Consider the following 26,980-nt stretch of genomic DNA (forward strand, 5'->3'; position numbering starts at 1 on the left):
TATATCTGTTTTCATGAGAAACCACTTTGAAGATATCAATATGTAATACAAAAAGCATTGTTAATTTCCTACCACTTTGTTTGTAACTTTGTATTGTCTGTATTGTTCTTTTGCTATTTTGTAAAAGGTTGTCTGTCTGTTAATGTTTTCCTCCTTTTATTTTTAATAATTAAAAAAAGGTATATAAGGTTTTTTTTTGGTTTTTCTCCGGTACCGGGAACCGAACTCACGACCTTGCACTTGTCAGGCAGGCGCTTTTGCTGCTGAGCTAAATCCCCAGCCCCGTATATAAGGTTTTTATACACACACAGTGGTAAGATGTGACAACAATAGAGTGAAATGAGTTCTATGTGTATAGTATATATAAAAAGTCAATACAAAGAGATGCAATAAAAATACTACAATGAATCTCAATGATATTTAACAAAGGTAAAAGCTACTCATAGTGAAGAATGGAGAAGAAAACGAAACAAAAATCAGAGGCAACAAACAGAAAACAAAAAATAAAATTGCAGAGTTAACCGTTAATAAAATTACGTTGAATGTTAAGTGATCTAAACACAGCAATTTAAAAACAAGGACTGAGGGGCTGGGGATTTAGCTCAGCAGCACAGCGCCTGCCTGGCAAGCACGAGGTCGTGAGTTCCATTCCCGGTACTGGAAAAACAAAAAAAAAAAAAAAAAACAAGAAAAACAAAACAAAACAAAAAATAAGGACTGACAGAATAGCTAAACATATGATGTAACTATATGCTGTCCACAAGAAACTCACTTCAAATATAAGTAGATTGAAAGTGAAAGTATATAATAAGATATATCATGTAGCCATGTTGATATAAAATAAAGTAGACACTGAGCAAATAAAATGACCATGTAAAGAGAGGGATATTATGTAATGTTAAATCGGTCATTGTACCATGACACAGAAATCTGAAATGTGCATGCACCAAATACTAGTGTTTTAAAATGCAGGAAAGAAAAATTGATAGAGCTATATAGGGGAAATTGACAAATCCACAATTAAAATGGGAGACTTCTATATCCTTCTCTCAGCAACCAACTGAGTAACTAGACAGAAAATGAACATAAGATATAGAAGAACTTGACAATGTTATCAATCAGCGGGATTGAACTGACATTTATAGAACACTCCAAATAACAGCAGGATACACATTCTTTTTAAGCATTCATAGAATGCATGCCAAGATAGGCCATATCCTAGGCCATAAAACAAATCTCAACAAATGAAAAAGAACTGAAATTACACAGAATGTATTTTCTGACCATAGCAGTGTATTTCCACGCCCATGTCATTTCACTGGAGAATTGTATTGAAATGGAGAATTAATAACAACTCTATACTATCTCTTGCCGAAAATTGAAGAGAACACTTCTATTTGTTTTATAAGGCACACAATGCCTGATACCAAAAGCTGATAATAATACAAGAAAGAAAAGTACACATTAATACCCCTCATGAATATAGATGTCAAAATCTTTAACAAAATATTGGCAAACAGTATTCAATAATACAAAACAATTATATACTGTGACCCAGTAGGATTTATGCCAGGTATACAAAGATGATTTAATATTTAAAAGTCAAGAAATTTTTTAATCCATCAGAATTAAAATGCTAAAGCAGAGAAATCACATACATATCAGTATTAGTATCAACTGATTTCTTTATAATAGCACTGGACAAAATTCAACACTATAGAGAAGACACTGTCTCAATTTAATGGGGAAAATCTACAATAACCTACAGCTAACATATTTAATGGTGAAAAGTGGAATGTTTTTCCCCTAAGTTCTAGAATGAGTCAAGGATGTCTGCTCTTGCTGCTTTTATACAATACAGTACTGGAAGTCCTAGCCAGTGCAGTAGGACAAGAAAATGAAATAAAAAGCATATAGATCAGAGTTAGGCATGGTGGTGCATACCTATAATCCCAGCAGTCTGGAAGGCTGAGGCAGAAGTATCTTCAGTTCAAACCCAACCTGGGAAATTTAGCAACTTAGCAAGACCTTGTCTCAAAATAAAAATAAAGGACTGGTGATGTAACTTAGTGTGAAGGCCCTGGGTTCCATTCCCAGTAATGGGGGAAAAGCATACTGATCAGAAAAGAAATGAAATTTCTCCATTTGCATACAAATGAAGGTCTATGTAGGAAATCCCAAGGAATCTACAAAACAAAACAAAATACCTAGAACTAATAAGTGAATTTGGCAAGGTCACAGGATATAGGGTTGATGCACAAAAATCAGTTGTATTTCTACAAACTAACAATGAACACATGGAAATCCAAATTAAAAATATGATTGTATTCACAATTATGTGAAAATACTTATGTATAATCCTGTTTAGGATCTGTATGTGGAAAATTACAAAATGCTGAAAATCAAAGAAAATCTAAAAATGGAGAGACATACCACATTCTGTGATTATAAGACTCAGTATAGTAAAAATGTCTCCTCTTCCTAAATTTGTTTGTTTTTTTAGGTACTGGGAATCGAACTCATGACCTTGCATTTGCCAGGCAGGCACTGCGCTACTGAGCTATATCCCCAGCCCTTTCTTCTTCCTAAATTTGGTATATAGGTTTAATACAATTCCTTCCCTCCCATCCCTTCGCCTCCTCTTCCTTTTTATTTCCTTCCTTCCTTCCTTCCTTCCTTCCACCCATGGTAATGGGGACTGAACCCAGGGTCTTCACACTGAGCTACATCCCTAGCCCCTTTTTTATGTTTTAAATTTTGAGATAGGGTCTTGTTAAGTCACTAAGTTGCCTCACAGTCCTCCTGCCTCAGCCTCCTAGAGTGCTAAGATTACAGGTGTACACCACCATGCATTGCTAACATAACTCCTTTCTAAATCATATCAAAAATTTTTAAAATACACAAGATTACTCTAAGGTTTATATGGAAGGGCAAAAGAAATATTCTAGCTAAAATAATTTTAAAAAGAAAAAAGTAAGATGAATCATTCTACTTGATTTTAAGAGTTATTATATAGCTATAGTAATCATGACTATGAACCAATAGACACATAGGTCAATGAAGCAGAAGAGAAATCCAGAGAGATTAAATTAGTTGCTTTGAGTAACTGGAAATTTTAGAAAAGGAAGTTGTTCTGGGGAGGCAACTGGATTTTCTGAACTCTGCAAGACAGAAAAGGCTTTACTTTATGAATCAAGGAATGATTTGATTTTTAAGATAATTGGAAGCACCCTAGAATTCTGAGATACCTAGAAAAGAAACAGCACCTGAGACATTTGAAATACTCAACCTCTAGTATGTTATTGTTCCAATTGTCTAAACTTGTAGTGACCAGGTTTTATAGACCCAGAATGGAGACATAAGGTCTAACAACGTATTTTCTTCTTTTTAAAAAAAACCCAAACATATAGTTTTTCCCCTGACTATAAAAAGAATACATGTTCATGGTAGGAATTTTGAAAAATATAGAAAAAGAAGAAGGAATGAGTAACAATTACATACAATTCTAATCCTAGATAACTACTGTTAAACTAAAATATCACTGAAGAGAACCACTGTAAGCATTTCCTTCTAGTGCTTTCTGTGCATATCCATATACTGACACATGTATTATATATATTTACAAAATCAAGATTATATGATAGTAAACCATTTGTGTTGTTTTCACTAAATATTGTCATCATGAGTATATTCTTGCATCAAGAAAAATTTGGTTTTTAGTTGGCTGCAACAGATTTTTCCATGTAGATGTACTATATGGAATCAGTCCCAAACCTCAAGTTCAAAATATCATAACAGAACACAAAAGTATGTTTCCAAAAAACTATGCCCCTCCCCGACAGCTTCCTATCCTAGTTGGAAACCTCAGAGTCCTCTTTACTTCTCCCCTTCTCCTTGATGCTCTATAAGTGCCCTATCTCTAAATCCTGGTGATACTCTCTTCATAACAGCTCTCAATCATTCCTCCCTAGCCACCTCCACATTCTAGGTAGGGCCTTTGTAGATTCATCCTTGGACTACATCACTCTCAAAGTAGTATCATGTCATGTTCTAATTCCAGAACCTAGAATGGCTCCCACTTTACTATATCTGATATGGGTTACTCAGCCTGAAATTCAGGAAACTCTCAATCTGCCCATCCCCATCCTTCTGAACTTCTTTTGCTTGTACTCATATCCTCATTGCAGTCTATTCAAATCCTCCCATACTTCCAAAAGCAATCTCCCTAAAGTCTGAGACTCCAGCTGCATCTATATAGTGTTGGCCCTTGCTATATCCTGATCTGTCCAAGGGGGTTAGTTTTGTCTTCTCATCTAGAGTTCTCAGTTATGTCAGAAGTAGGGACCATGTCTTCAACTTCTCTTATATCTCCCATGGCACTGAGCACATGGGAGCCTAAAAAATACATTGATTGAGCTGGTTTCAAAGTGGAAACATAATTTGTTAAAATAAAACTGATTTAGGACTCACTTTGGGAGCCCATGTAGGGTGAAAGAGGTTTACTAAGGGTGATTAGGAAAAAAAAAAAAAAAAAACAGATGGCTTTACAGGGCAATGCTGCCAAGTGGAAGAGGGGTGCCAGGCCTGGGTTCAAATCCTGAGTTCACCACTTACTAGTTCTGTGACTAAGGGCACATCACCCAATATCTTTGGGTATTAGTCCCCTACTTTATAAGGGAATTGTGATGGCTAAATGAAATGGTATATGTGAAGTACCCGTCATAGGGTGTGGATCTGTATGCTTTCAGTAATAGTACAGTGGTGCCTTCCTTGGTTCATGAACTTTGTTACATGATTCTGGAAGAGATGGTCACATTTGTGTTCATGCAGGGAAGACAGCTGCAGTTGTGTTCATCATCTAGTGCAGAGTTTGCAAACAGAAAAATTTTGCCAAACTTCTGTTTGTGAACCAAATTGCAAACAAAAGTGTCTATGAGCCAAGGTACCACTGTAGTTCCTACTTAGGATTTAGGTGGAAACTGCAAGTCTTTATAAAGAATCTGCCAATGGTTTTCAGTTTGATATAAGCCACTAAGTTATTATAACTTTTGGAGCCTCCATTTTTATTTTAGAATTCATAATTTTTTTAGTATGATTTTTTAATAGCTTATTTTTCTGTTTATCAACAATAACAACAAACCTTTCCATTTCTTATGATCTTCTGTGAAGCGAGGAGGAGAGAAACCTGCTCAGTGGGAAAGGCCAGGTTGCCAGTAGGTTCCTGGAAAGGACCACAGGGAGATGGAGAATATACAGAGGGAAAGGACAGGGAGAGAAGATAAGGCATGGGCATCACAGAGGTCCCCACCTGAGTCATGTAAATTGGCTTAGGCTCTTCTCCACAATCCTGTTCCAAAGTCCTTCTAAGAAGCCCTAAAGAAAAAGGTCAGTCTGTCCTTGGGACCAACCTTGCATGTCAGTTTATCCTCCTAGGTTCTCAGAAAGCAAGAAGCAAGTGTGAGAGGAAACTGTATTTCCATGGTGTAGAGTTCCACCAGGCAGGAGCACCGCTTTAGGCTTGGGGCTCCAGCAGGCCTTAAACATGCCTAGACCTGCTGGCTCCTGGAAGGATATCAATCCTGGAATTCAGGCCACCTGAGGAGGTACTGCCTACATTTGGCACAATGGTCCTCCTGAGAATGTGCACAGGCTCTCAGCTTGGGGCTGTGGGACTGTAAATAGCAGACTAGGGCTGGTAGCTACCGCCACTTCAGACAATAGGAACTGGGTGAACTGGGTTTGTCTACCTTCCCTACTTAGCTTGGAATGGAGCTGGAAGCTTCAGATTACAGTACGATGGGAGTGATGGAGGCATGGCAGGAGTGGAGGGTTGATGGGGCTAAAAGGTATAGGTCAGGGGACTATGAGGGTTGCTCATGGCTGCCTTCCATTTTCAGAGGGACAGGAGATTTCAGGTGCTTTGATCATCCACAAGGAAGGAGCTAGGTGTGCAGTTTGTGGTGAGATGGATTTACTAGGGAGGACTAGAGAAAAGGGAGATAAGGGGCTTTGATTATATTTGACAGGGCAACGCTACCAAGGAGAATTGGGGCACCAGAGAGGACAAACAACCTGGCTCTAAGGCTTCCATCCAGTCAGATCTGGGTTCAAATGTCTGCTCCACTGATTATTCGCACAGTGTGTGGCATACTGGAGATGCTGAGTAATTATTTGCTGAATGAATGGAGACCTTGGCCAAGGAGCTTATCCTTTCAGAACCTTAGTTTCCTCATCTGTAAGATAAATAGCAATTAGGATTCTTATTTCACTTGTGTTGTCTCTCTACACACCTGCACAGTTTGGTGGCCTATTTCCCTAGGGCCATATAGTGGAGCTGCCATACTAAATAAGCCTTTTTCATTGAAGGGTCAGAAAGGGTACATGCACCCAAGGCCTTGCTCTTCCCTTTTGTGTTGTGGTCCCTGTCACCCACCGCTGTCTTCCTTCCTTCCTGAACCTATTTGTTTCTTCCTCTATCCTAGGCAAACTTTGGGGTATAGTTCTACAGCTCAAAGCAAGCATTGAAACCTCCAGTTACAACTCCAGCACATACGCACAGATGCACAACACACTGCTCCCCTCCCTAGAGGGCTGGGCCTGGGCTGCAACATGATTCAAATGTTATCAGTACCACTGACTAGAAAACCTCCTACCTTTATCCCTATTTCCCCATGTAGAGCCAGCCAACATGCCGATCTGGTCCCCTGTGGGGACTGATCACATCAGCACCATTCCAACTCTAGAAGGTTCACTGTGAACTAATTCCTCCAGAGTATGTTAACCGGATGAGAGGCAAGTGACTCGGAGCATGTGAAGATGGTGTGATTCGGATTTTTCAGTAGGTGTCAGGAGCTGGGCTGTGCCGTATGCTCCCTCACCTGTACCGCCTTCCGTACAATGACACTTACCTTCCAGATAGCTCACTGGTGCAAGAAGAGCAATTTGTGGGAGGAGAACAGAGCTTTGCTTTGTATAGAGTAAACAGCTTGTATTGACTATGGTTTTATTTCTGTGTTTTGTCTTTCTTTTGGAAAGACTAATGAGCAGAAAAGATGGAATAAGGTGAAGTCTAAGTTTGCTTGCATTTTCAGTCACCCTATGACATGTGGAATGTATCTCTATAAGACATTCTTGGGATTGATTTTTCCATAGGCGAAAATCTCATCTTTTGTGCTTCTAAGGGATGGAGTGAGAAAGGGAAAAAATTCCAGCTCAAAGACTGAATAAATTCAACTAGACATGCTGGCTAAAATCTTTCATGTGGAGTGGAGCCGAATCCATCTACTGTCCTCACCATCCCTCCTCCCAAAGTCAACTGCGACCCTGACCCTGCTCTTTGTTTTTAATAGGGTAGGACTGGGGTGAGGGGAGGCACAGCGAGAAATGGCCAGCTTTGCTGAGGTTTTGAATGCAAGAACAAATGACAATCTTGGAGACAGGTTCAATAAAATCTTTCAGAATACAGAAAATTCAGCAGACTTTCCACATTGACCATTGTCATGGCAACACACTATCTGATGGCAGCTGCCATCACCAGGCTGAGGGGCACAGTATCAGTATATCAGGTTAGCCTGGCCATTTTAGCAACATTTGGACTTCCTTCTAGCTTCATTTCTCCTAGGTAAAGCTGAGTTTCTTTTTGCTTTTGGACTCAGTGTGATCTGCTAGTTTGCACGGCTGGAACACAAGGCTTTGTCGATATGAAAGGGATGGCTAAATGGGAAATCTGAACATCCTTCATATTCTATAGCCACTCTACTTGTTGTCAGCCTCCCTGGCTCCTTCTCACCCACTCCCAGCCTCTTCATTTTTCTCCTTCTCCATATCAATTCTTTTCTGTACAAAGCAATTACTTCCCCACATCCCAAACAACAGTGACTCATCTACCAACAGAGGCACTGTCATTGTATTCTTTTTATCACTTTCCTGTGTTCTCATTGTCACGTAGGGAGCTCTAGAATCTTAGGGTTGGAAAGAATCTTAACAATAATTTAGTTCAGTCACTGTCCTTCAAGGCAGGAGCTCCTCTACTGTATGAGAGCCAAGTGATTATCTAGTCTTTACTTGTATATCTCTAGTGACAAAAACCTTATTCTTTTCTGAGCAGCCTGTTCCACTTTGGATACCTCTAATCATTGGAAAATTCTTCCTTCTATTGAATGAAACCTGTCTTTTTAAATATCTATTCATGGGTCCAGCCCTGTGCCTTGGGGCAGCATAGACCCATCTAGGTCCTCTGCACTGTGACAGCCTCTTAAGAAATATAAAGTAGAAATCACATCTCCATGAGTCTTTTCTTCCCCAGAAAGCCCCACCTTCTCCAACCAGACCGCTTGGAGCCTCAGCTCTAGTCTTTACCTCAGCCCAACTGACCTCCTGGAACACACTCCTATCTGTTAGGGTTCATAAAATGAAGTTGATACTACATCAGCATTTCTCCAGGCCACTTTGCTCTGGTAACTCAGACTGAGCTCTGTCAACTAAAACTCCTACTTCTTTTTCAGATAATCATGCTGATAAGTGGCATCTTCCCATTTTGTCGGTGTCCAGTTGCTTTTGAGGACCCAGTTCTGGGTCCGTATGTTTTCTCTCCATTTAGATTCATTGTGTTATAATCAGAATATTGCTTTAGCCAGTTAGGACCTTTAAAAAACACTTGACTTCCATGTAGCTTCCAGGTCCTCTAGGATCTATTTTTTTTTTCACCAGCCCTCATCCTAGCTTTTGGTTTCAAGTCATTCATTTATTCCTAAAAGCTTCCTTCCTTTCCTAGTTCTCTTCCATTTGCATTACCACTCTCTGGAGCTCTGTGCCTAGGGACATGTGCAGGGAAGCAAGGGCACACCCATGTCTGCACATGCAAAGGTGTGAGCAAGGAGCTGAAGAGGCTGTCTACTGTCTGTCTCCATTCCTTTGCCTGTACTCTGTAGGATTTAGAGCCTGGATGGGAAAAAAAGGACAAAGTTGAAGGAAGAGGGGTAAGAGAAGTTGGCTAGGATCAGTCCTGAGGGAGATAGGAAATATATTCTGGCTCTGAAAGGAGCAGGAGGAAACTAGGTAGGATTGCCAGGGCTCATCAGGGTTAGGGCACAATGCGATGGACTGCAGAAGCCCAGTGATGGGAGGATTCTGAAGGCCTTAAGGCTGAATAAGGGAGGGAGACTTGGTTAAGAAGAAGACTTGTGGGCTTAGTGGGCACTGAGTGATCAGAGGGCGGCAGCTTGAAAGAGCAGTCAGGAGAAGACTGAGGGTGGTGGGGTCTTAAAAGGGCCAATAAGCAAGACTGTAAGTATAGCATGTCTGGGTTTTATGGGCTTAGAAATTTTTCTGTGGCCAAAGGAACTCAGGACACGGAGTTCTTGCCTATAGACTTTGCTGTTGTCACAGACTGGGCTCTGCTAGTGGATATAGGTCTTAATATCACCCACAGCAAAGACCCTCAGGACACAGCATGTTTCCTCGAACTGGCTCCAGCATCACACAGACCTTCTCCTGTTGGGTTGGATTCCAACATGGGAGTCAAAGGTAGGAGAACTGGAGCTATCTTGGTCATTTTATGAATAACTACAGGAATTTTTTTTTTCCCTCGGTACCGGGAATCGAAGTCACAACCTCACGCTTGCTAGGCAGGCGCTGTGCCGCTGAGCTAAATCCCCAGTCCCTAACTACAGGAATTTCACTCTTCTGATACCTTTGTTTTTCTAACTTTGTAAATAATTAGGATTTCAAAACACACAGACACACACACACACACACACACACACACACACACACACACACACACACAATCAATCAGTCAATCAATGAAACAGGCAAATAGCTGACCCCAATACTTAAAACAAATGGTAGATGAGAAATGAGTTGTGAAATGGTAGTTAGGACCAGGACGGGGGCTCTATTGGAGAGCTGAGGACAGTGACCCCAACAACTAGAGGGCAGAGTAATCAGGAGGGGAGTGGCCTGAAGACTGCCATTTCCTCTCTGCCCTGTGGCCAGAATGCTTCCTAGGTAGCCTCAGGGAAAGGAGGGGAGGGGAGGGGAGGGGAGAAGAAGGGAAGGGAAGGGAAGGGAGGGGAGGGGAAGGGAAAAGAAGGAAAGGGAAGGGAAAGGAAAGGAGGGGAGGGAAGGGGAGGGGAGCAGAGAAGAAGGGGAGGAAAGGGAAGGGGAGGGGGGGAAAGGGCAGCAGATCCATCCCACAGCTCCATCCCCAGTACTCCGGATGAGACTGTGGAACCTATTCCCAGGGCATCAGAATCCCTGACTACTCATTGCAGTTCTGCAGTCTCTCAAGGCACTACTGGACCAAGGGACGTCCACACTGAAAGAGAATGTCAGCAAGCTCCTTTCCCACCCTGGCCCTCTCAAGTCTAAATCAACTTGAACTTCTCTCATCTTAAAGAGGGTTGTGTTATTGGGCTTTCGAAAGAAAAAAGGGCATACTTTAGAACTTACTATTCCTCGGTGGTACCTACAGCTGAACCTTTTGTCCTTCTGAAGGTGACATTAGTTGGCCAAATGACAATCCCAACCAGAATGGCCTGTGCAGAATTCTAACTACAAGCTGTCAGGCCCAAAAGAGATTTCCCTTCAGAGTCAGTGAAATGATTAGCCACCAAAAGACAAATGGTACTTGAGGAAGTCCCTGCTGATAGGCCACCACAAACTGGATGGAATAATGGGGCAGGATTTTGCTCACCTTTGATGTAGTTGAGGATTTGTTGAATTCTGTGGGGCTCATTGCGGTCTGGCCGGCAGCTTGGCGTGATTTCCAGCACATAATCAGGACCATATGCTGTGAAAAACTGTAGGGAAAAGGGAAAGGCTAAAAAACAAACTAAACCACATAAGACCTCCAAACCGAACCAAATACAAACAGGACAAACAAAAGGAACTTACCACTACCGACAAGGCCAGGGAGGCCTCTCTGGGCAGACCAGGACGACACCACAGGAAGCCCGGCCCTGTGGCATTACTGTGGCATTACTCTGCTCACTTGGCCTTCAGTGACAGTTCACTGCTAAATTCTTTAGCTTGCTGTTCAAGGGCCTCTCTGCTCAGGTCTCAACTTTTCTCTCCAGTGACAGGTCTTCCTGCGCCCTGCTCTCTAGCCACACTTGACTGCTTAGTGCCCTTGCCAGTCATCTCCTGCTTTGTCTTCCTTCCCTTGGGATCTTTGCCATTGCAATTTCCTAGGGCCTGTGAAAGCCCACCCCCAGTCCCTGCTGCCTGTGGCAAGCCTTCCAGGCACAGCTCAAATGTCACCTCCTTCACAAAGCTGTCCCTTATTCTCTGCACCCCCAGCATTCTGCTGGTATCTCTAGTGGCCCTCATTCAAATAGACAGCACTTGGCTGCATATCACAAGCAGGTCACTGTGCTGGCTGCAGTGGGGGCTATGAAAATGGATAAGACTTCCCCTGGGTCCTGGATGGAGATTTTTCAACAATAACCAGCTCCCCCACCCCTACCCTGACTGTGAGCTCCCTGAAGACAGGCAGCCCCTGTTTCATTCATCTCTGGGCACCTCATAGACTACGTACCTGTTAGCTTTGTTGCCTTGAATTTCAAGTCCTAGGAATGGCAGACAACTCTAGTTTCTCTACTCTGGTATTTTTTTTTCTCTGTAGTAGAGTTTATTTGTTTTTAAATTCAAAGAATCAAAATAAAGATTTGTAGATTCTATTTCTAGCCCTGTAGATGATACCTTGTGACCTTTGGTAGGTCACAATATCTGACTCAGCTTCTCTGTGAGGGCCCACTTGGGGGAAAACACTGTGATGAAGGGAATCATTCAACTGGGATAAGTTTCTGAATGGGAAAATATGCAAAGCTACGGTTTCTGTTTAGATTTTAACAGAAATAGTATTTGTGCACACTCTCTGGAGAGAGAGCATATGGTCCTTAACATTATATGCTCTCAATAATGACATTGTTAGATGCTAAGTAAACCAGGGAAATTCAAATTCCGCGAATAAAAAGGCATAGTGGACATGAAAACAAGGAGTCTGGTATGTGTTATGATTTTGATGCCATTCAAACAGCTTCTAACAAACAATCCAGAGCTATTGCCATTGTTACCAAGTCGTCCTTGTTGAAAGTCTGGATGTACATCTGGTACCGTGGGAGATGTTGTGGAACAATCTCTAGAGATTTTAACAGTGTCTTTGTGCAATTCATGAGAGTAATTTGATGGGGGAGATGGCTTTTGCACATCTATGACAGAAATTACTACGATTTAATTTTAATGAAAATGATCAAGACTGTGCCGATATTTCTAATGCCGTTTGTGTGTGTGTGTGTGTGTGTGTGTGTGTGTGTGTGTGTGTGTCTAGAAAGGCAGAGGCTTAGTCCTTTCTGCTGGAGTTATTACTGTCTGATGCCTGACACCCTGAGTTCTGGAAGTGGGCGAGAGAGGTCCTCTTTAGCAAGCCTATACATGGAGCAGATGAGAGGGATTACCTAGGGGACACATCCAGAAGTTGACCCTCACCATGGCTGAAGAAATCCGAGAGGCTTGTCTTTTCAGCCAAGAAGGGTCCCTCAGCCTCAGCCTGAGGCCCTTGTGGACTTGACTCTGGAAGACAAGGCTTCAAACAGGTGCAGTACCCTCTCCTGAGGTGGCCTCTTCCCCAGAAAGTGTCAAGTGGTCCACTCATCTCATGGCTATAGAAGATAGGCTTAGAGAGCAACAGAGGAAAGGCATCTGCAACAAAGCAGCCCTTCCAGGAGACCCAAACCCCTGGCATCAAAGTGCTATTAAAAAATCAAAGGCAGGGTACTTAGCTGAGTTACTGGAGGAAGGAATGTCCTGTCTCTTTTTGTGGTGATGAAACTGCTGATCCTTGGTCAGCAAGTCACGCTGTGAGGTGTGTGTTTGGGCCTGAGGCTTTGGAACAGCACGTCCTCTCTGGTGAGCACCTATTGTGCAGTTACCCACATTCTCCTACTACAGTCCTTTGACTGAGAGCACACGACTGCTAACCATGGCCAGCTGGGGCCAGAAAGGATGGCCGTGTGACAGAACTCAGCTCTGCTGTGATCAAGCCTCTTATCCTGACTTCATTTGCACCTGACTTTAACAAAGCTACATGCAGGCCAAAATCATAAGCAAGCCATTCTTTGCTGAAGTAGGCTGCCTGCAGGTAAGAGCCAAGTCTGGATTCCTGAACTTCTCTCTACTTTTGCCAATCAAGTATTATCCCCAGGTCCTGCTTATTTGCAGAGCTAGGGGACACAGATGCCTTATGAAAGTCCTTGTGTTGGGAGCTGGTTGGTTCCACATGGCAGCCGGCTGGCCCTGGTTTGGGAGATTGCTTGGAGTTGAGGGAAGCATTAGGGACCAGGAAGTCATAGGCTATATCTAAAGCAAAGGTGGTGCCCTCTTCCTTCTCTGGCTTTGCCATGACATTTTTCTGCTTCTGCCTTACATTATACTTTTATTTTTGCACTTGTTAAATCTTCTGCACTGGACTGTGAACCCTGTAAATGTAAAAACTTGTCATGTTCTCTTTGCATACCCTATGGAGTCTGACTCAGGTCATCACAGGTTTTCCTTAAATGCCTGCTGAATTAAATTAATTCTCCAAGGCTTTAGCCAACTGTTCAAACAGTTCAAAGAGTCAACTCATAGAATGAACAACTTTGCTGGACTCTGGAGGCAGCATGATGAGGTGGAATAAGCACTAGCTTTGGAGTCAGGAAGAGCTGGAATTTGGTGCCTGGATTTAGCTGTGTGCCTCAGGTAAGCTTCTTAATCTCTGTTTTGTCATTTCCACCAGAGGGATGATAAATGCTGATCTCCCTTGGGCTGTTAAGAGTCAATGAGATAACATCTATCAAAGGGCCAAACTCTTGGGGCCCAGGACACAGCAGGACTTTGATAACTGTGAATTCCCTTCTCCTAGGGTGAGAGGCCCTTGCCTAACCCTGTGTCATTCATTTCATACCCTGAGGAATGTTGGGCGAAATGCTTAGGGCTGAGAAGGAGGAAGAGCCTTATCCTCCTGCCAGACCAAGCCTCACGTCCCAGTTTCCTTCCTCACTTGCTCAAGTCACCAACTCAGCTTGAGGACCTGTGGGGAAACCGACTTCTATCACAGTTTCTGGTCCTATGGTCCTGCCACTTGTTACTTACTGGCGAAGTGGAGAGGAAATATGATCACAGAAGGCGAAAGAGAGGTTGGGGTGGAGAGACTTGGCCAGCACTAGAAATAGCTTGAGGCCCCACCCTGAAGCTGCCCTTCGGCCCTGAAGAGGAAAGGAAACGGGCACTGTAGCAATCCCATTCTCAGACAGGTGGAGCAGGGATGAAAGAGGCCAGCTGACCGAGGTGAAACCTGGCTTTGATCTCAGAAAAGGAAGGAAGGAGGTGCTAACCCATTACGCTCCTTTCCCCTTACTCCTTTTGCTTTTTGGGTTTCAGTTTAAACATTTTTTAGGGGAACATGGTACTGGGAATAAGGCAGATGGAAGGTATGAGGTGGGGTGAAGGGATGGGAGTTTCGGGTGATGGTTTTCAGTCTCTTCCTGACCCAGGAATCAGTGAGTAAAGGAATGTAAATAGCTCAGCTCTAGATAGTTCAGCCCACATTAATGCTCCTTTCTTGTTCAGTCCTTGCCAGCTCTCGCTCACACAATGAAGACAGCATACAATTAGATGTTTGGTCAAAAAGATATCAAAAGAAGTCTCCCAGTTGCTGTTATTCCTCCATAATTCTGTTTGGCCACAGGAAACCAAGCCACAGAGCTGAATCATCTGATCCTCTTATCCTCACCTCAACATTTAGTAAGTACCTACTATGTGCATGCTAGGTTAGTCACTGGGATACAAAGAGAGTAAGGAAGGCATATTCAATAAGAGGGATTATTATAGAGCAGCATAATGAGTGATATAATAATAAGATTACCAAAATAGAAATAACGACAACCAATATTTATCACAGGCTTCTTATTATGTGTTAGGCACCTAAAATGTCTAAGCACTTTTCACAGATTAACTCACTTAATTCTCACGGTCAAACTGTGTGGTAGGTGCTATTACTGTTTGGATCTGAAGCACAGAATAGTCAGAAGTCACACAGTCAGTACATGAAAAGCTGAGATCTGAACATAGATTACTCTGGAGGTCAGTGCTAACCATATGGAGCCTATCGACTACCCCAGAAGAAGTGACTGTGGAGTGGGGTCTGGTCAAAGGAACTTGGAGAAGTGGGGTACGGTGATCCCAACAGAGCCTGGGCAAGGGCAGGAAGAAAGAGTAGGGCATGGTGGGGTATGCCTATAACCCCAGCACTTGGGAGGCTGAAGCAAGCGGATCACTGCGAGTTTAAGGCCATCCTGAACTACGTAGTAAGAACCTGTCTCACTTCTGCCCCCACCCCCCCCAAAAAAAAGGCAGGGAGCAAGAAACAACACATAATTGGGTCTAATTAGAGGTGGCTAGCGGGTAGGGTACAGGGAGAATCAGGACACAAGCCTAGGGAGGCAGGCAAGGGTTTCGTGGTAGCCCCTGCTAAGGCATTTTCCCTGAGACTAGTGGTTCCGTGGGAGCAGACCACTGTTTTGTTCCCTCCTACAATGCTATCTCCCAAGACAATGCTGACACCTACTCGGTGACAAGGAAATACTTGTGTGGTAATGAGTAGACTCTTGGGGGAGAGACAGGAAGCTTTTAAACAAGGGAACCAGCGGGTCAGCTGTGCAGGTGAGAGGGCTCACTGGCTGTGGTGTGGTTACTGTAGAGGCATCAGAAGAGAGCGGTGTGAGGGGGAACACCAGTTGGAAGGTCAGTGCTGTGCCCCTGGAGGGTGCTCATAGGGCTGAAACAGGGGAGATGTGGGGGAACGGAGAGAAAATTTTTAAAGATTTCCCTCTGTAGGATGGAACAATGCATTGGATATGGGGAACATGAAAGAAGGGCTGGTCGGGGGTTTCTGATGGCATGGGAGGAGCATTAGGAGGGTGAGGACAGAGGAGAGGGCTTGGTGGTAGGGTGTATGAATGCACAGGGGAACTTCAGTTTGGAGTACGCTGCAGGTCAGGGCTCTGGTGCCATGGTGGCCTGGGTGGGAGAGTGTGCCCTATTAATGGGCAAATTGGGCCTATGACACAATATATGCTGTAGATTTGGGAATTACTATGTCGGAAAGGGAAGGCATCTGCTGAGACTGCCTTGGCCCGCAGGGCATGGGCTGGGGGAGGGGAGGAGAGGAGAGGAGATGGGAGGGGAGGGGAGGAGCAAGGAAAGAATCACAGGGAACGGCAGCACCTCAGAGGTAGGCAGAGGGAACAGAAACCATTCTGGTAACAATTTGAAATCTTGCAGAGAGAGGTTAAATAAGAGAGGGTGAAAAATATCATCTGATTTGTCGATGAGAAGGAGACCCTGGCTGCAGCAAAGTCAGTGGAGGTTATGGACAGAAGCCTGACTAGAGTGGACTGATAAGTTGGATGGGAAGAAATGGAGATGAGAATGATTTCCTTTAAAAGGGGTTTGGTAGCCAGGCATGGTGGTAACATGCCTGTAGTCCTAGCACTCTTGGAGGCTGAGGCAGGAGGATCACAAGTTTGAGTATAGCCTGGGCAAGTTAGCAAGACCATATCTCAAACAAAATCAAATAAAGTGAAAATGGGTTGGGGATGTAATTCAGTGGAAAAGTCCTGGGTTCAATCTCTAATGCCAACCTCCCCAAAAATCCCACAGAAAAACAAACAAAAAACCAAACAAAGTGGGGAGAAGTCAAAGTTGATTATTAAGATCTGGAGTCTAGCTGAGTGGGAGAATTTCAGGGCTACTGACGGAAACTGAGGTAAACTAGCGGGAAGAGCAAGTGTAGGTAAGGGAAGTTGGTGGGCTTAGTTTCAATTGAGTTTGAGATGAAAATAGGGCATCTGGGTCACAATGTTCAGCAGGTGGCTGGGGTATGTGCAAGTGAGGTCCAGGCAGGGAATCAAGGTGCAAAATTGGGAAGTCTAGATATAGAAGGTAGTTGGGGGCTGAAGAGTTCTAATGAACAGAAGACAAAGAGCAAGCAGAGAGGAAAAAAGAGAACAGGGAAATCTTATGGATTCTCAGGGATGAGAAGCAGCACCGGTAAGAGACTTGAAGGACTCCACCTGCCGAGCTGGTGGTGTGCTCCCATGGCTAAAGCAGCCTCCCTTCCCCCATCTCCCAGTCAGGTGGGGACACAATGGCATTGCCTCTGTCCAGCCCCCTCTTAAGTGGCTCTCAAATTTGTGTTAATTCCAGTTCTACCTTTTCCTAAAAATTATACTCAGTTCTATCTGGGCAAGCCCAAGGTTAGTACCAGTCTCTCTCACAGACCCCTGAGGTTTTTAGTTGGAGATTTTATTCCTGTGATATAGTAGTAATCTGGGTCCTGGGAAGGAAGAACATTTCTTGTCTCAAGTCACCCTGTGAACAGAACTCATCAGAGCCAGAATAACACAAAAGCAGCACTCAAAGAACCTGGGCGTAACCAGGATGGAAACAAAAAGCCTCTTTTTCCCAGAAAAACATTTCTGTTTACAGGAAATTCGGTTACATATGTCACTGATAGTACATTTTAAGGACATAAAATTGCAGTGGTATTATTGAGAGTAAATTTTATTGCCATGGTTTTATAGCACAAACAAAATAATAACTCCATTACTTAGTGGACTGGACTGAATGGAAGGAAGTAGCACATGAAAGGTGACCGCCAGCAGGCAGGTGGGTGGGGGTTTTAGAAGCATCCAGAGCATGACTAAGAGGTCGGAGAGATATGGGCTATTGGAGATAATATGTTACATGTGGAGTGGACACGAGGATGAAAGAAAAAGTGGACTCTAAGTTGCTGGAATGGAACTCTGGTGTCTGGTCTAGACTTCATCTGTATCCCACGTGGTACTTGCCTCATTCCTTGAATAGAGTTGGTATTTAAGAACAGTGTTTAGGAAATAGTTGTGGTTTTTTTTTTTTTTTTTTTGAGACAGGGTCTTACTATGTCACAGGCTGGCTTTGAGCTTGCTGTGATCTATCTGCCTCAGCCTCCCAAGTGCTGAAATTACAGGCATGCATCACCAGGCTTGGCTAATGGAAATAGTTTTATTATTCAGGTTGTTCTTTTTATTTGTTTCTTGTAGTTTTTTCAGTGCTGGGGATTGAACTTAGGGTCTTGCATGTGCAAATCACACATTCCACTGAGCTACATCCCTGGCCCTTATTCAGATGTTTAGTGGCATTTTAACTATTGATATTGAAAAAAGTTTATTAAGCAAAATAGGTAAACCTGGGACATGCTATCTTAGTTTGGCACCAATTACATTTAAGCAAAGAATATGCCTTTTAGGCTTGTATCTAGATGTCCCCCCAAAGCCTTATACACTCATAGGTGGTGCTTTTCAGAGGTGGCTGGATCTAGAGTGTGTGATGCTGGGATCAAGGGCGTGTGGTTACTAATTAGTCCACTGATTATTTTGGCATGTGGATAATGGGAAGGGTCTTCCTGGGTGTGAGTGTTACCTATCCTAAGAGTGGGTAGCCTGGACAGACTATAAGGGATAGAGTGAGGGCTGCTGGGGTTGCTTGTTGCTTGATGCTTTGCTACTTTGCTGCTTTCTGCTCACCATAAGCTATTTCTCCTCTGTGATGCCCCTCTGCCATGCTACCCTGCACTGGAGTTAGCCAACTATGAACTGAAACCTCTACAAACTGTGAGCTAAAAAACCTTTCCTCTTTTAACTTTGGGCATCAGGTATTTTGTCTCAGCAATGAGAAAAGTAACTAAGACAATGCCCAATATTAACAAGTCTTATTTCATTGGGTAAAATACTTAAGAGACTTTTGAACACACGTGTAGCCTTTTTGTATATTTAGCCTCATTAATAAGGTTCCTATATTAGTCAATCCACAGCAATTAGTCAAATTTGTGTGTGTGTGTGTGCGCGCGCGCGCGCATGTGCACGTGCGCAGGCACAAGCATGTATTGTTAGGTTCTGAGTATCTTTCCAGGTCTTCAGAAAAAGCTAAGAACAAAAAAGAATAAGAATTAATAAAGAAAAAGCAGTATTTCCATACACTGGAGTATTACTCTGCCACAAAGATAAATTTGAGTAATTTGTAGGAAAATGGATGCACCTTAAAACCATAATGTTCAGTGAGATAAATCAGACACACAAGCTTAAAAACCACATAGTTTCTCTTATATGAGAAACCCAAAGTGTAAATAAAGAGCAAATAAAAGATAGATAATAGGAAGTAGGGAGTGAGATCTTTTTCAAAGGGAAACAGAACGAAGAGGTAGAGGTAGGGGGCGGGAGAGGAGCAGAAGGGGATGTAAAAGGAATTAAGCTTGGGCCGGGGATATAGCTCAGTGGCACAAGTGCCTCCCTGGCAAGTGCAAGGTCCTGAGTTTGATTCCTAGTACCAAAAAAGAAAGAAATTAAGCTGTGTTACATACATGTACCAACTCCCCACAAGCAATGTAAACATTTTGTACTGCACACATGTACTAATAAAAAAAAACTTAAAAAAGAGTAAGATCTGGTGATTGCTCTTAAAGAGATGAATATTTAAAGAAAGATATAATCACAGTAAAGACAAAGGAATAAATCTAAGCTAACCCATATGGTGGGTTGGTTACAGTGCAATAAAATGCCCTCACATGCATGTGTGGCAGTAGACAATGACTTGTCTAAGATCCTAATGCTAATATTGTAACATGTCATGAACTTGAACATATGGCTTCAGATTTTCAGTCCAGTGGGCTTTCTACTATAGAGTGGCATTTTGGTTCATAAACTTAATTTGTTCTATGATTTTGGAAAAGATGGCCATATTTGTGTTTGTGTGGGAAAGACATCCATGGTTAGGTTGTCACCTGATGATAACAAAAAAAAGTTTTGCCTGATTCTTCTGTTTGTGAACCAAACTGCTTGTAAACAAAAGTGTTCGTGAACCAAGGCACCACTGTATAATGACGAGATCAAAAAGTGGTTAAAGACTGAGATTTCTGCTGGGTGTGAGGGCACACACCTGTAATCCTAGCACTCTGGGAGGCTTAGGCAGGAGGTGTACAAGTTTGAGCCCAGTCTGAACAACCTAGCAATTTAGCAAGAACCTGTCTTGAGAAAAAAAATTTCAAAGGGCTGGGAATGTAGCTCAGTGGGAAGGCCCTGGGTTCAGTCCCCAGTACCACCCCCCTAAAAAAGACAAAAATAAACAAATGAACAAATAAATAAAAACTTAGGTTTCTCAAATTCTGTGGGATGACCCTTAAATCTTTGCTCCACCATTTACTAGCTGTGTGATCTTAGGCAAGTTACTTAACTATTCTGGGCCTTGGTTTTCTTGTTTGTAAAATGGAAAAGAATAACAGAACTTACTTTATAGGGTTGTTGTGCCAATAAATGAGTTAATTTATTTAAAGCTCTTAGAACAGTTCCTAGCTCATGGTAAAGGCTTGGTAAATGTAATTAAATGCTATTTATTCTCTCCAGCATGTGCCTTATCAACTGTACCGAGAAATGGAGTTCTAAATGCAATGGACAGTGATAAAAATCAGATTTCTTTATAAGTGTCCATTCAGACTGCCTAAGAGTAAATTTGAAGATCTGAGGCTATTTCCCAAAACCAGTAAGCCAGAAAGAGGGGCAGTGAGATCAAGAAGAGAACTCCATGTGAAAGTGACTAAGAAAAATGGTAGGGAAGCCGGGCGTGGTGGCACATACCTGTAATCCCAGCACTCGGGAGGCTGAGGGGGATGGCTGTGAGTTTGAGCTACAAAGTGAGCTCAAGGCCAGCCTGAACTGCACAGCGAGACCCTGTCTCAAAAAGACCAAAAAAGATTAAGAAAAAGAACAATGGCAGGGAGGGGGAGGGAATGAGAAATTGGAAGTGGTGGGAATGGGAGTGTGAGAAAAGTGATAGAAAGGAAGCGATAAGATGAGGGAGTGAAACTGGGGAGGACTGAAGATGTGAAACTGAGGAGGAGGCAGAAGATACAAGGGCAGGGTAGCTGCTACCTTGTTGCGGTCTCCCTGCAGGTCAAGGTTTCCTGCAGGTTGTGCTCTTAGGGTAGAAGGGCAGGAGTCCTGGCTAAGACTAATATCTTCCTCACATCTCTGGTCCTCAAATTTCCACTATTGGAGAAAAAAAATCCCTCCTTCATAAATGTGTGCAGGCCCAAGTCTGGTTATACCATATGTCTGTTAATCAAATGAATATTTTGGAAACAAGCCTATACATGAAGCTTTTTTACATCAAATTTTGCTTCAGCCAAGGGTGCGAATGGAAGAAGGGATATTGCTTAACTGGCTTGTTGCTAGACAAGTACTAAGATGACTTTGCAAACTGATCCTACTGGAGGATGAGCAAGTATTGCCTTGGGTTGATCCTTACACTATGCCAAGCAACTTTCCCCTCTCCAACCCTTTGCTGCTAAATTTCTTAAAACTCCTCTTTTCTTTACTGCTTTGATTTCCTCATTTCTCAGACAGTCTAATCCACTGCAGCCTGGCTTCTTCATATCTCCATTGCACTGTTGTTTTGGAAGGGGATGGCAAAAGGATTTCAACTTGTTGGTAACTCTCACTGATTAGTAATAGATTGCTTGGAGTACTGTGTTGAAGACGATTCTGAGGTAGGGTCTAGATTCTGCAGGAAAATATGCCATGGTCAATTTATAACTTATCCATACGAGTACACAGTAGGTGAGATGGGGGCTGGAGGTCATATGTGTCCTGTATTTGCTATTCTTGAATTAGAAAACCAAGAAAGACCTAATTATCCAACCTAATGCGTTCTTTTCAGTTATCACTCATCTTGTTTGATCTTCCATCCGCATATGTTGTGAATTACCTCCTTTTTGACACCACCTTCTCTCTCATCACCACTGCTTTCCCTGTTCCTTCTCAGTCACCTTTCCTAGATCCTCTTCCTTTATCTGCCTGTGAAGTGCAGGACCCCTCTGGTTGTACTCTCAGCCACCTTCCTCTCTCTCTCTCTCTGTAAGAGTACACAACTCTGTTGCTATTTTAATTACATCTGTGCAGACTCCAGGTTCAGTCAGTATTTGCTCTAGCCCCTGACTTGCATTTATAATTGTCTGCTGAACATTTCCACGTGAAAAATTTGAATTCTTGATACTTAATGTGTTCTAAGTAGAGCTAATTCAGTATAAATCCTTTCAAAGAGAATGTTCTTTTTTTTTGTTCACTCAGCACTGTGGTTGAGTCCTACAAAATGATAAGCTTCTTGGCAAAGATTTGGACTTATGATCTGAATGGGGTAGTGTCCTTGTGCTTTGTTTACAGGCACTGGGTTTTGTGCTTTTAAGATTCCTGCAATGATACAATTTAGGGGATCTCTGTCTCTGAAATTCCCATTGTTTGATAAGCAATGATTTTTCTCACTCCTTGTCAAACAACCCTCCCCCATATCGAACAATGTGCAAGGAGAGAGAAAGAGGCACAGGATACTCCCAAGACTGGCATTCTCTTTCAGGGACAGCCTGATAGCAAGCATGATACTTTGGGTGTTACAGTATTTGAAAACATTCACTGGTTATCTCTTGGAGCAGGATGCAGTGTGGTAGGTGCTGGAGAGATAATGCTGAAGCAGATAAAAGTCTCTGGCCTTGAGTTGCTTACTGTGTAGTAGGGAATGTGGACATGCGCAGAAGCAACTACAATCAGAGGAATGTCAGAAGAGAGGCAGGTCAGGGGTGGCACATGTCTATAATCCTACTCCGGAGGGCTGAGGCAGGAGGAGGATCACCAGGAGTTCAAACGCAGCCTGAACTAATAGTGAGACCTTATCTCAAAAGAAGAAGGAGAAGAAGAAGTGAGTCATTTTTCTAGGCCACTGGGAATTACTAATTCTGAGTGTGGGGGCTGGATAATGAATAATGCTTCATGGAGATGGAAGGCAATGGAACTGAACTTGAAGGATGAGTAAGATCTAAATAGGAAGGGCGAGAAGGCAAGAAAGGCAGAAGAAGCAGAATGAGGACAGTGATGATTCAAACAAATCACCAGAAACAATTTACAGAGAAAGAACAGAGTATTGGGTCAAGACCACCACCAGTTGAGCCCCACAGCTAACTCTCTGAGTAACATATCCTTTCGTGATGCACTGTCATAGATCGATAGGCTTTGCAGAGAGAGGGGAGAGCTGTGGCTGGATCTGATACTCCACGAGTGGGATTTCCTTCCGACAGATATATCTTCAGCACAGTTCCTGGTTCCCTAGATGGGCTGTGTTCTTCCCCTGTGTTCCCACAGCTCAGCTCCGAGCTCCTTTCTAGCATTTATCACATTCTAGTACAATTATTTCTTTATATGCCTCTCTTCCCAACTAGGCAGTATTTGCACCAATGGTGGGAACTAGGTCCTATTCTTTTCCTTACCCTTGAGATTTGGTATGGGCCTGGTGCACAGTAGGTGCTCCATACATCTTTTGTGGGTGAATGAATGACTCTGACGTGTGGCCAGTTGGGCCTGGTTATTGTCAACAGCTGAGGTTACTTAACACAAGAGATACATAAAAAATGAAGGGCAGCCAGAGTAGGTGAAAAACAGGCAGCTTTAGTGACATCATAAAAAAAAAAACCAGAGAAGGCAGAGACAATCGTTCCCACTCAGGCTTTAACAAATGACTTTCACTTCTCAGCAGTCCTTTTTTTCTGCTCTCCCATTCACTTTTAAAAATCCAGTCATTGAAATGATTCTAATTATTCACAGTCAGTGGCATATCCCGGAAACACTTAGTTTACAAGCAATTAAAATACACTAAAATAGATTTATGCAGGTTGAACCTGATCCTGCTGGTAAGGATGTGACATATCTTGGGAGAGAGTTGTTCACCAAGGTTGCACTTTATCACTCTTAATCTACTATACTACTTTGGTTTGAATCTGTCAAACACCTGGAGGTACCACTGAAGGGCAGTGTGCTGTAAACAGCACAGGGAGGGGCCAGGGATGTAGCTCAGGGACGCCCTGAGTTTGATTCCTAGCACCAAAAAAGGGAGGAGGGGGTAGGCTTTGTGCTTCTTTACTCCCAGCTGTCTTATGAAGGTGTGGGTGTCACCGTGGCCCACCTACCACTGAGGAAGGCAGCACAGGGCATTCAGAAGGCTCTTCAGAGCTGTGATTAGGGGTTTAGTGTCCAACAACATTAGAACCACTAAATCCTTCAAAGCTCAGTCCCTGTACTGAGAAACTGGGGACATGAATCTCTACCCCATCAACCTTAAAGGTTGTTTGTGAGATCAAAGGAAAACATTTGGAGAGCTCTAGAGACCAGTCAAATATAGGGCCTTCATTTCCATTACAAAAACGCCAAGTTGTGGCTGTTCTGTACATAGCTTTACTCATCAACAGAGTAGCAAAGCTGCACTTAGGCTTTGTACTCTAATAGTTTATTTAAGAATCCACTCAAGGATTTGGGTGTGGTGGTGCATGCCTGTAATCCCAATACTCAGGAGGCTGAGGCAGGAGAATCGTTATGAATTTAAGGTCAGCCTGGGATATACAGTGAGTCAGTTTGAACTACATAGTGAGACCCTATCTCAAAATAAAAAAAGAAAGAAAAAAGGAATCCACACAAGGATGAGTCATCACCTTGCTACACTCAAACTGACAGAGTTCTGATGTCCCTCTGATGACGATAGCAGCTAGCAGCTAAACAAACACACCCTTTGGTTGACAACAGACGCGGGGCAACAAGTGCCTAGCACGTGGCATACAGATATCCCTAAAGACTGTGCCAGCTTCTGCATGGTAGGCTCTGCTTTCTTGGGTTTGACTCTAGGGAAAAAAAAGATCTCTTTTTGCCACTCCAAAAAACCTGGGATAGCAGATAGTAAAGCCATTCAGTTGGCCAATGTGATTGGTGCAAAATTTAGGATGAATAAGATGAAATGGTATATTACAGCATCAGCTTTGGAGCTAAGTTTACAGGAACTGCAAAAAGGCCAACATACTGCCACGAAAGCAAGGCAGAAAACCTGCAATGGGAGTGATGGTCTACCTTGAAGTCTGACCTTAAATTATGAAGGCCGTGAGATATATTAATGCCAACTTGTTTGCCCCATGTCTGCATAAAAGATTCTGGGTTCCTTTATGCTCTGTCACGACTCCTGGCCTTTCTGTTTGCAATTCCCTTTGTGGAGAATGCCTGGCCCTCCTTTCTTAGCTTAGACCATTCTTATTAATCTTTCAGATGCAGCCTCTTCGAAGTCTGCACTGACTCCCCAAAGGCAGAGTTCCTCATTCCTTCCCCTGGGCCTCCACAAGGACTTTTACAGTTCTTGGACTCACTCTGGCATATTTGTTTACATGTCCTTCTTCCTCATTAGACTGTGAGCACAGGTCCTAGGGGCCAGAGCCACATGACATAAAGATGCTTTCTTAGCACAAAGCAGGGCACAGACATGGCCCCCACTTAAGTCTGGCTGAAGGAATAAGTGTTTGAACAAACAAGAACTGAAACCACTTGCTGCGTCTACTCAAGATCCAAGGAAAGGCCCATCAGGCAGTGATTGGATATATTCTACCTGCTTCTTCAACACTGGGTTTACCTGCTTAGCAGCTCCCCTGGTGCCAACAAGTAGCAAGAAATTTGCTGCCCGAGGTGGCCTGACAATGTACGGAGGGGCCAAGGCCTCTGGTGCCTTTTTTTTTTTTTTTTTTTGGTTTTTCTCCGGTACCAGGAACCGAACTCACGACCTTGCGCTTGCCAGGCAGGCGCTTTTTGCCGCTGAGCTAAATCCCCAGCCCCCTCTGGTGCCTTTTGGTCCAGTCTCTTAGATTTATACTCACAGCTCACAAACATGAGCTGTAAAGTACTGTTCTTTATGCTCACCCCTTAATTCTTCCCTGCTTGCTACTCAGGAAGCTGCCCAGCAGCATGGATAGAATCACTGAGTACATCTGAGAACTGAAAAATACATCCATTACCACAGAGAAATACCTAGTGCCTGGAGCTTGACCAGGCTGTGGCTCCATGGAAGCTCTGCTCAGCACCCACAGCTTCCACTCCTCCTCCTAATTCTGCTAATGAACTCAATGACTTCAGGCATATTGGCTCATCATTTTGCATTACTCATCTCCAAAATGGGGAGAATAACGAAGATGTTACATGGGAAGAGTCAATAAGAAGCCTGACTGAGGTCTCTGCAGAGGGGAGGCAGTAGGTGACACGGGCAGAAGTTCCGTTTTTTTTTTTTTCCTGTTTTTTTTGAGACAGGGTCTCTCTGTATATTGTCCAGGCTGGCCTTGAACTTACTGTGTAGCCCAGGCTAGCCTAAAACTTGCAGCGATCCTCCTGCTTCAGCCTCCCAAGTGCTGGGACTACAGGCATGCACCACCACACCCAGTGTTTTATTGTTTTTGTTGCTTCTGTTTAGCCCTGTCAATTGCTCTGACTCAAGTCCATATATGCAGCCCACGGACTGGAAGGGCAGACAGGCAAGCAGGCATCATGGAAGAGAGAAAGGTAGGAGAAGGGAAAGGACAGGATGCAAGCTTGCTGTCAGCTGGTCTCCCACTTCTTGGTAGGGACTAGAAGCAACGAGCTCTGGAAGTTATGCCTACTGGAGCAGTTAAGTATTGAAATAAAATAAAACTGTGACAAAGTCAGTCTGACACATCGTTAATGGTATACATAGTGATTATTGTGCTGTAGTTTAATTAGGCATAGTGGTGAGCAACTCCTGGAATGATTGTAATTACTGTTACTTTTATGCAGCTGAACCAAAGATTTACTATATGAGGTCACTAAGGAGGTGGTGACCAGGGGTAATTGGATAGGAAGCAGAGCACAAATCTGGTGGCAAGGCATTTCTCTGGTTCTCCTTTCTCTCCCCATCCCATCCCAGTGTGACATCTCTTTAGCTTTTTGGGGGGAACAGAAAAATATCTGATGAGGAGCTTGGGTCTTGAATGGCTAGCTCCTTTCTCTGGCCAGGAGGAGGCCATCTTGAAGCCTCCAGGGCAGTG

General features: G+C 43.3%; 1 protein-coding gene and 1 long non-coding RNA gene across 2 annotated transcripts in view; one reads left to right on the forward strand and one right to left on the reverse strand.

Moving 5' to 3' along the window:
* The window catches only part of LOC106146352, a 163,559-nt gene that overhangs the window by 58,629 nt on the left and 77,950 nt on the right, over positions 1-26,980 (forward strand). The gene's annotated exons all lie outside the window — the stretch shown is intronic.
* Hdac8 (histone deacetylase 8) overlaps positions 1-26,980 on the reverse strand; it is a 264,383-nt gene that overhangs the window by 30,687 nt on the left and 206,716 nt on the right. The window contains exon 10 of the mRNA XM_005401688.2: positions 10,697-10,802. Within this exon, the coding sequence (XP_005401745.1) occupies positions 10,697-10,802 (106 nt within the window). The remainder of the gene's footprint in view (positions 1-10,696; positions 10,803-26,980) is intronic.

The sequence above is a fragment of the Chinchilla lanigera genome, unplaced genomic scaffold, assembly GCF_000276665.1.
Source record: "Chinchilla lanigera isolate Chin_1 unplaced genomic scaffold, ChiLan1.0 scaffold00074, whole genome shotgun sequence".
NCBI lineage: Eukaryota > Metazoa > Chordata > Mammalia > Rodentia > Chinchillidae > Chinchilla > Chinchilla lanigera.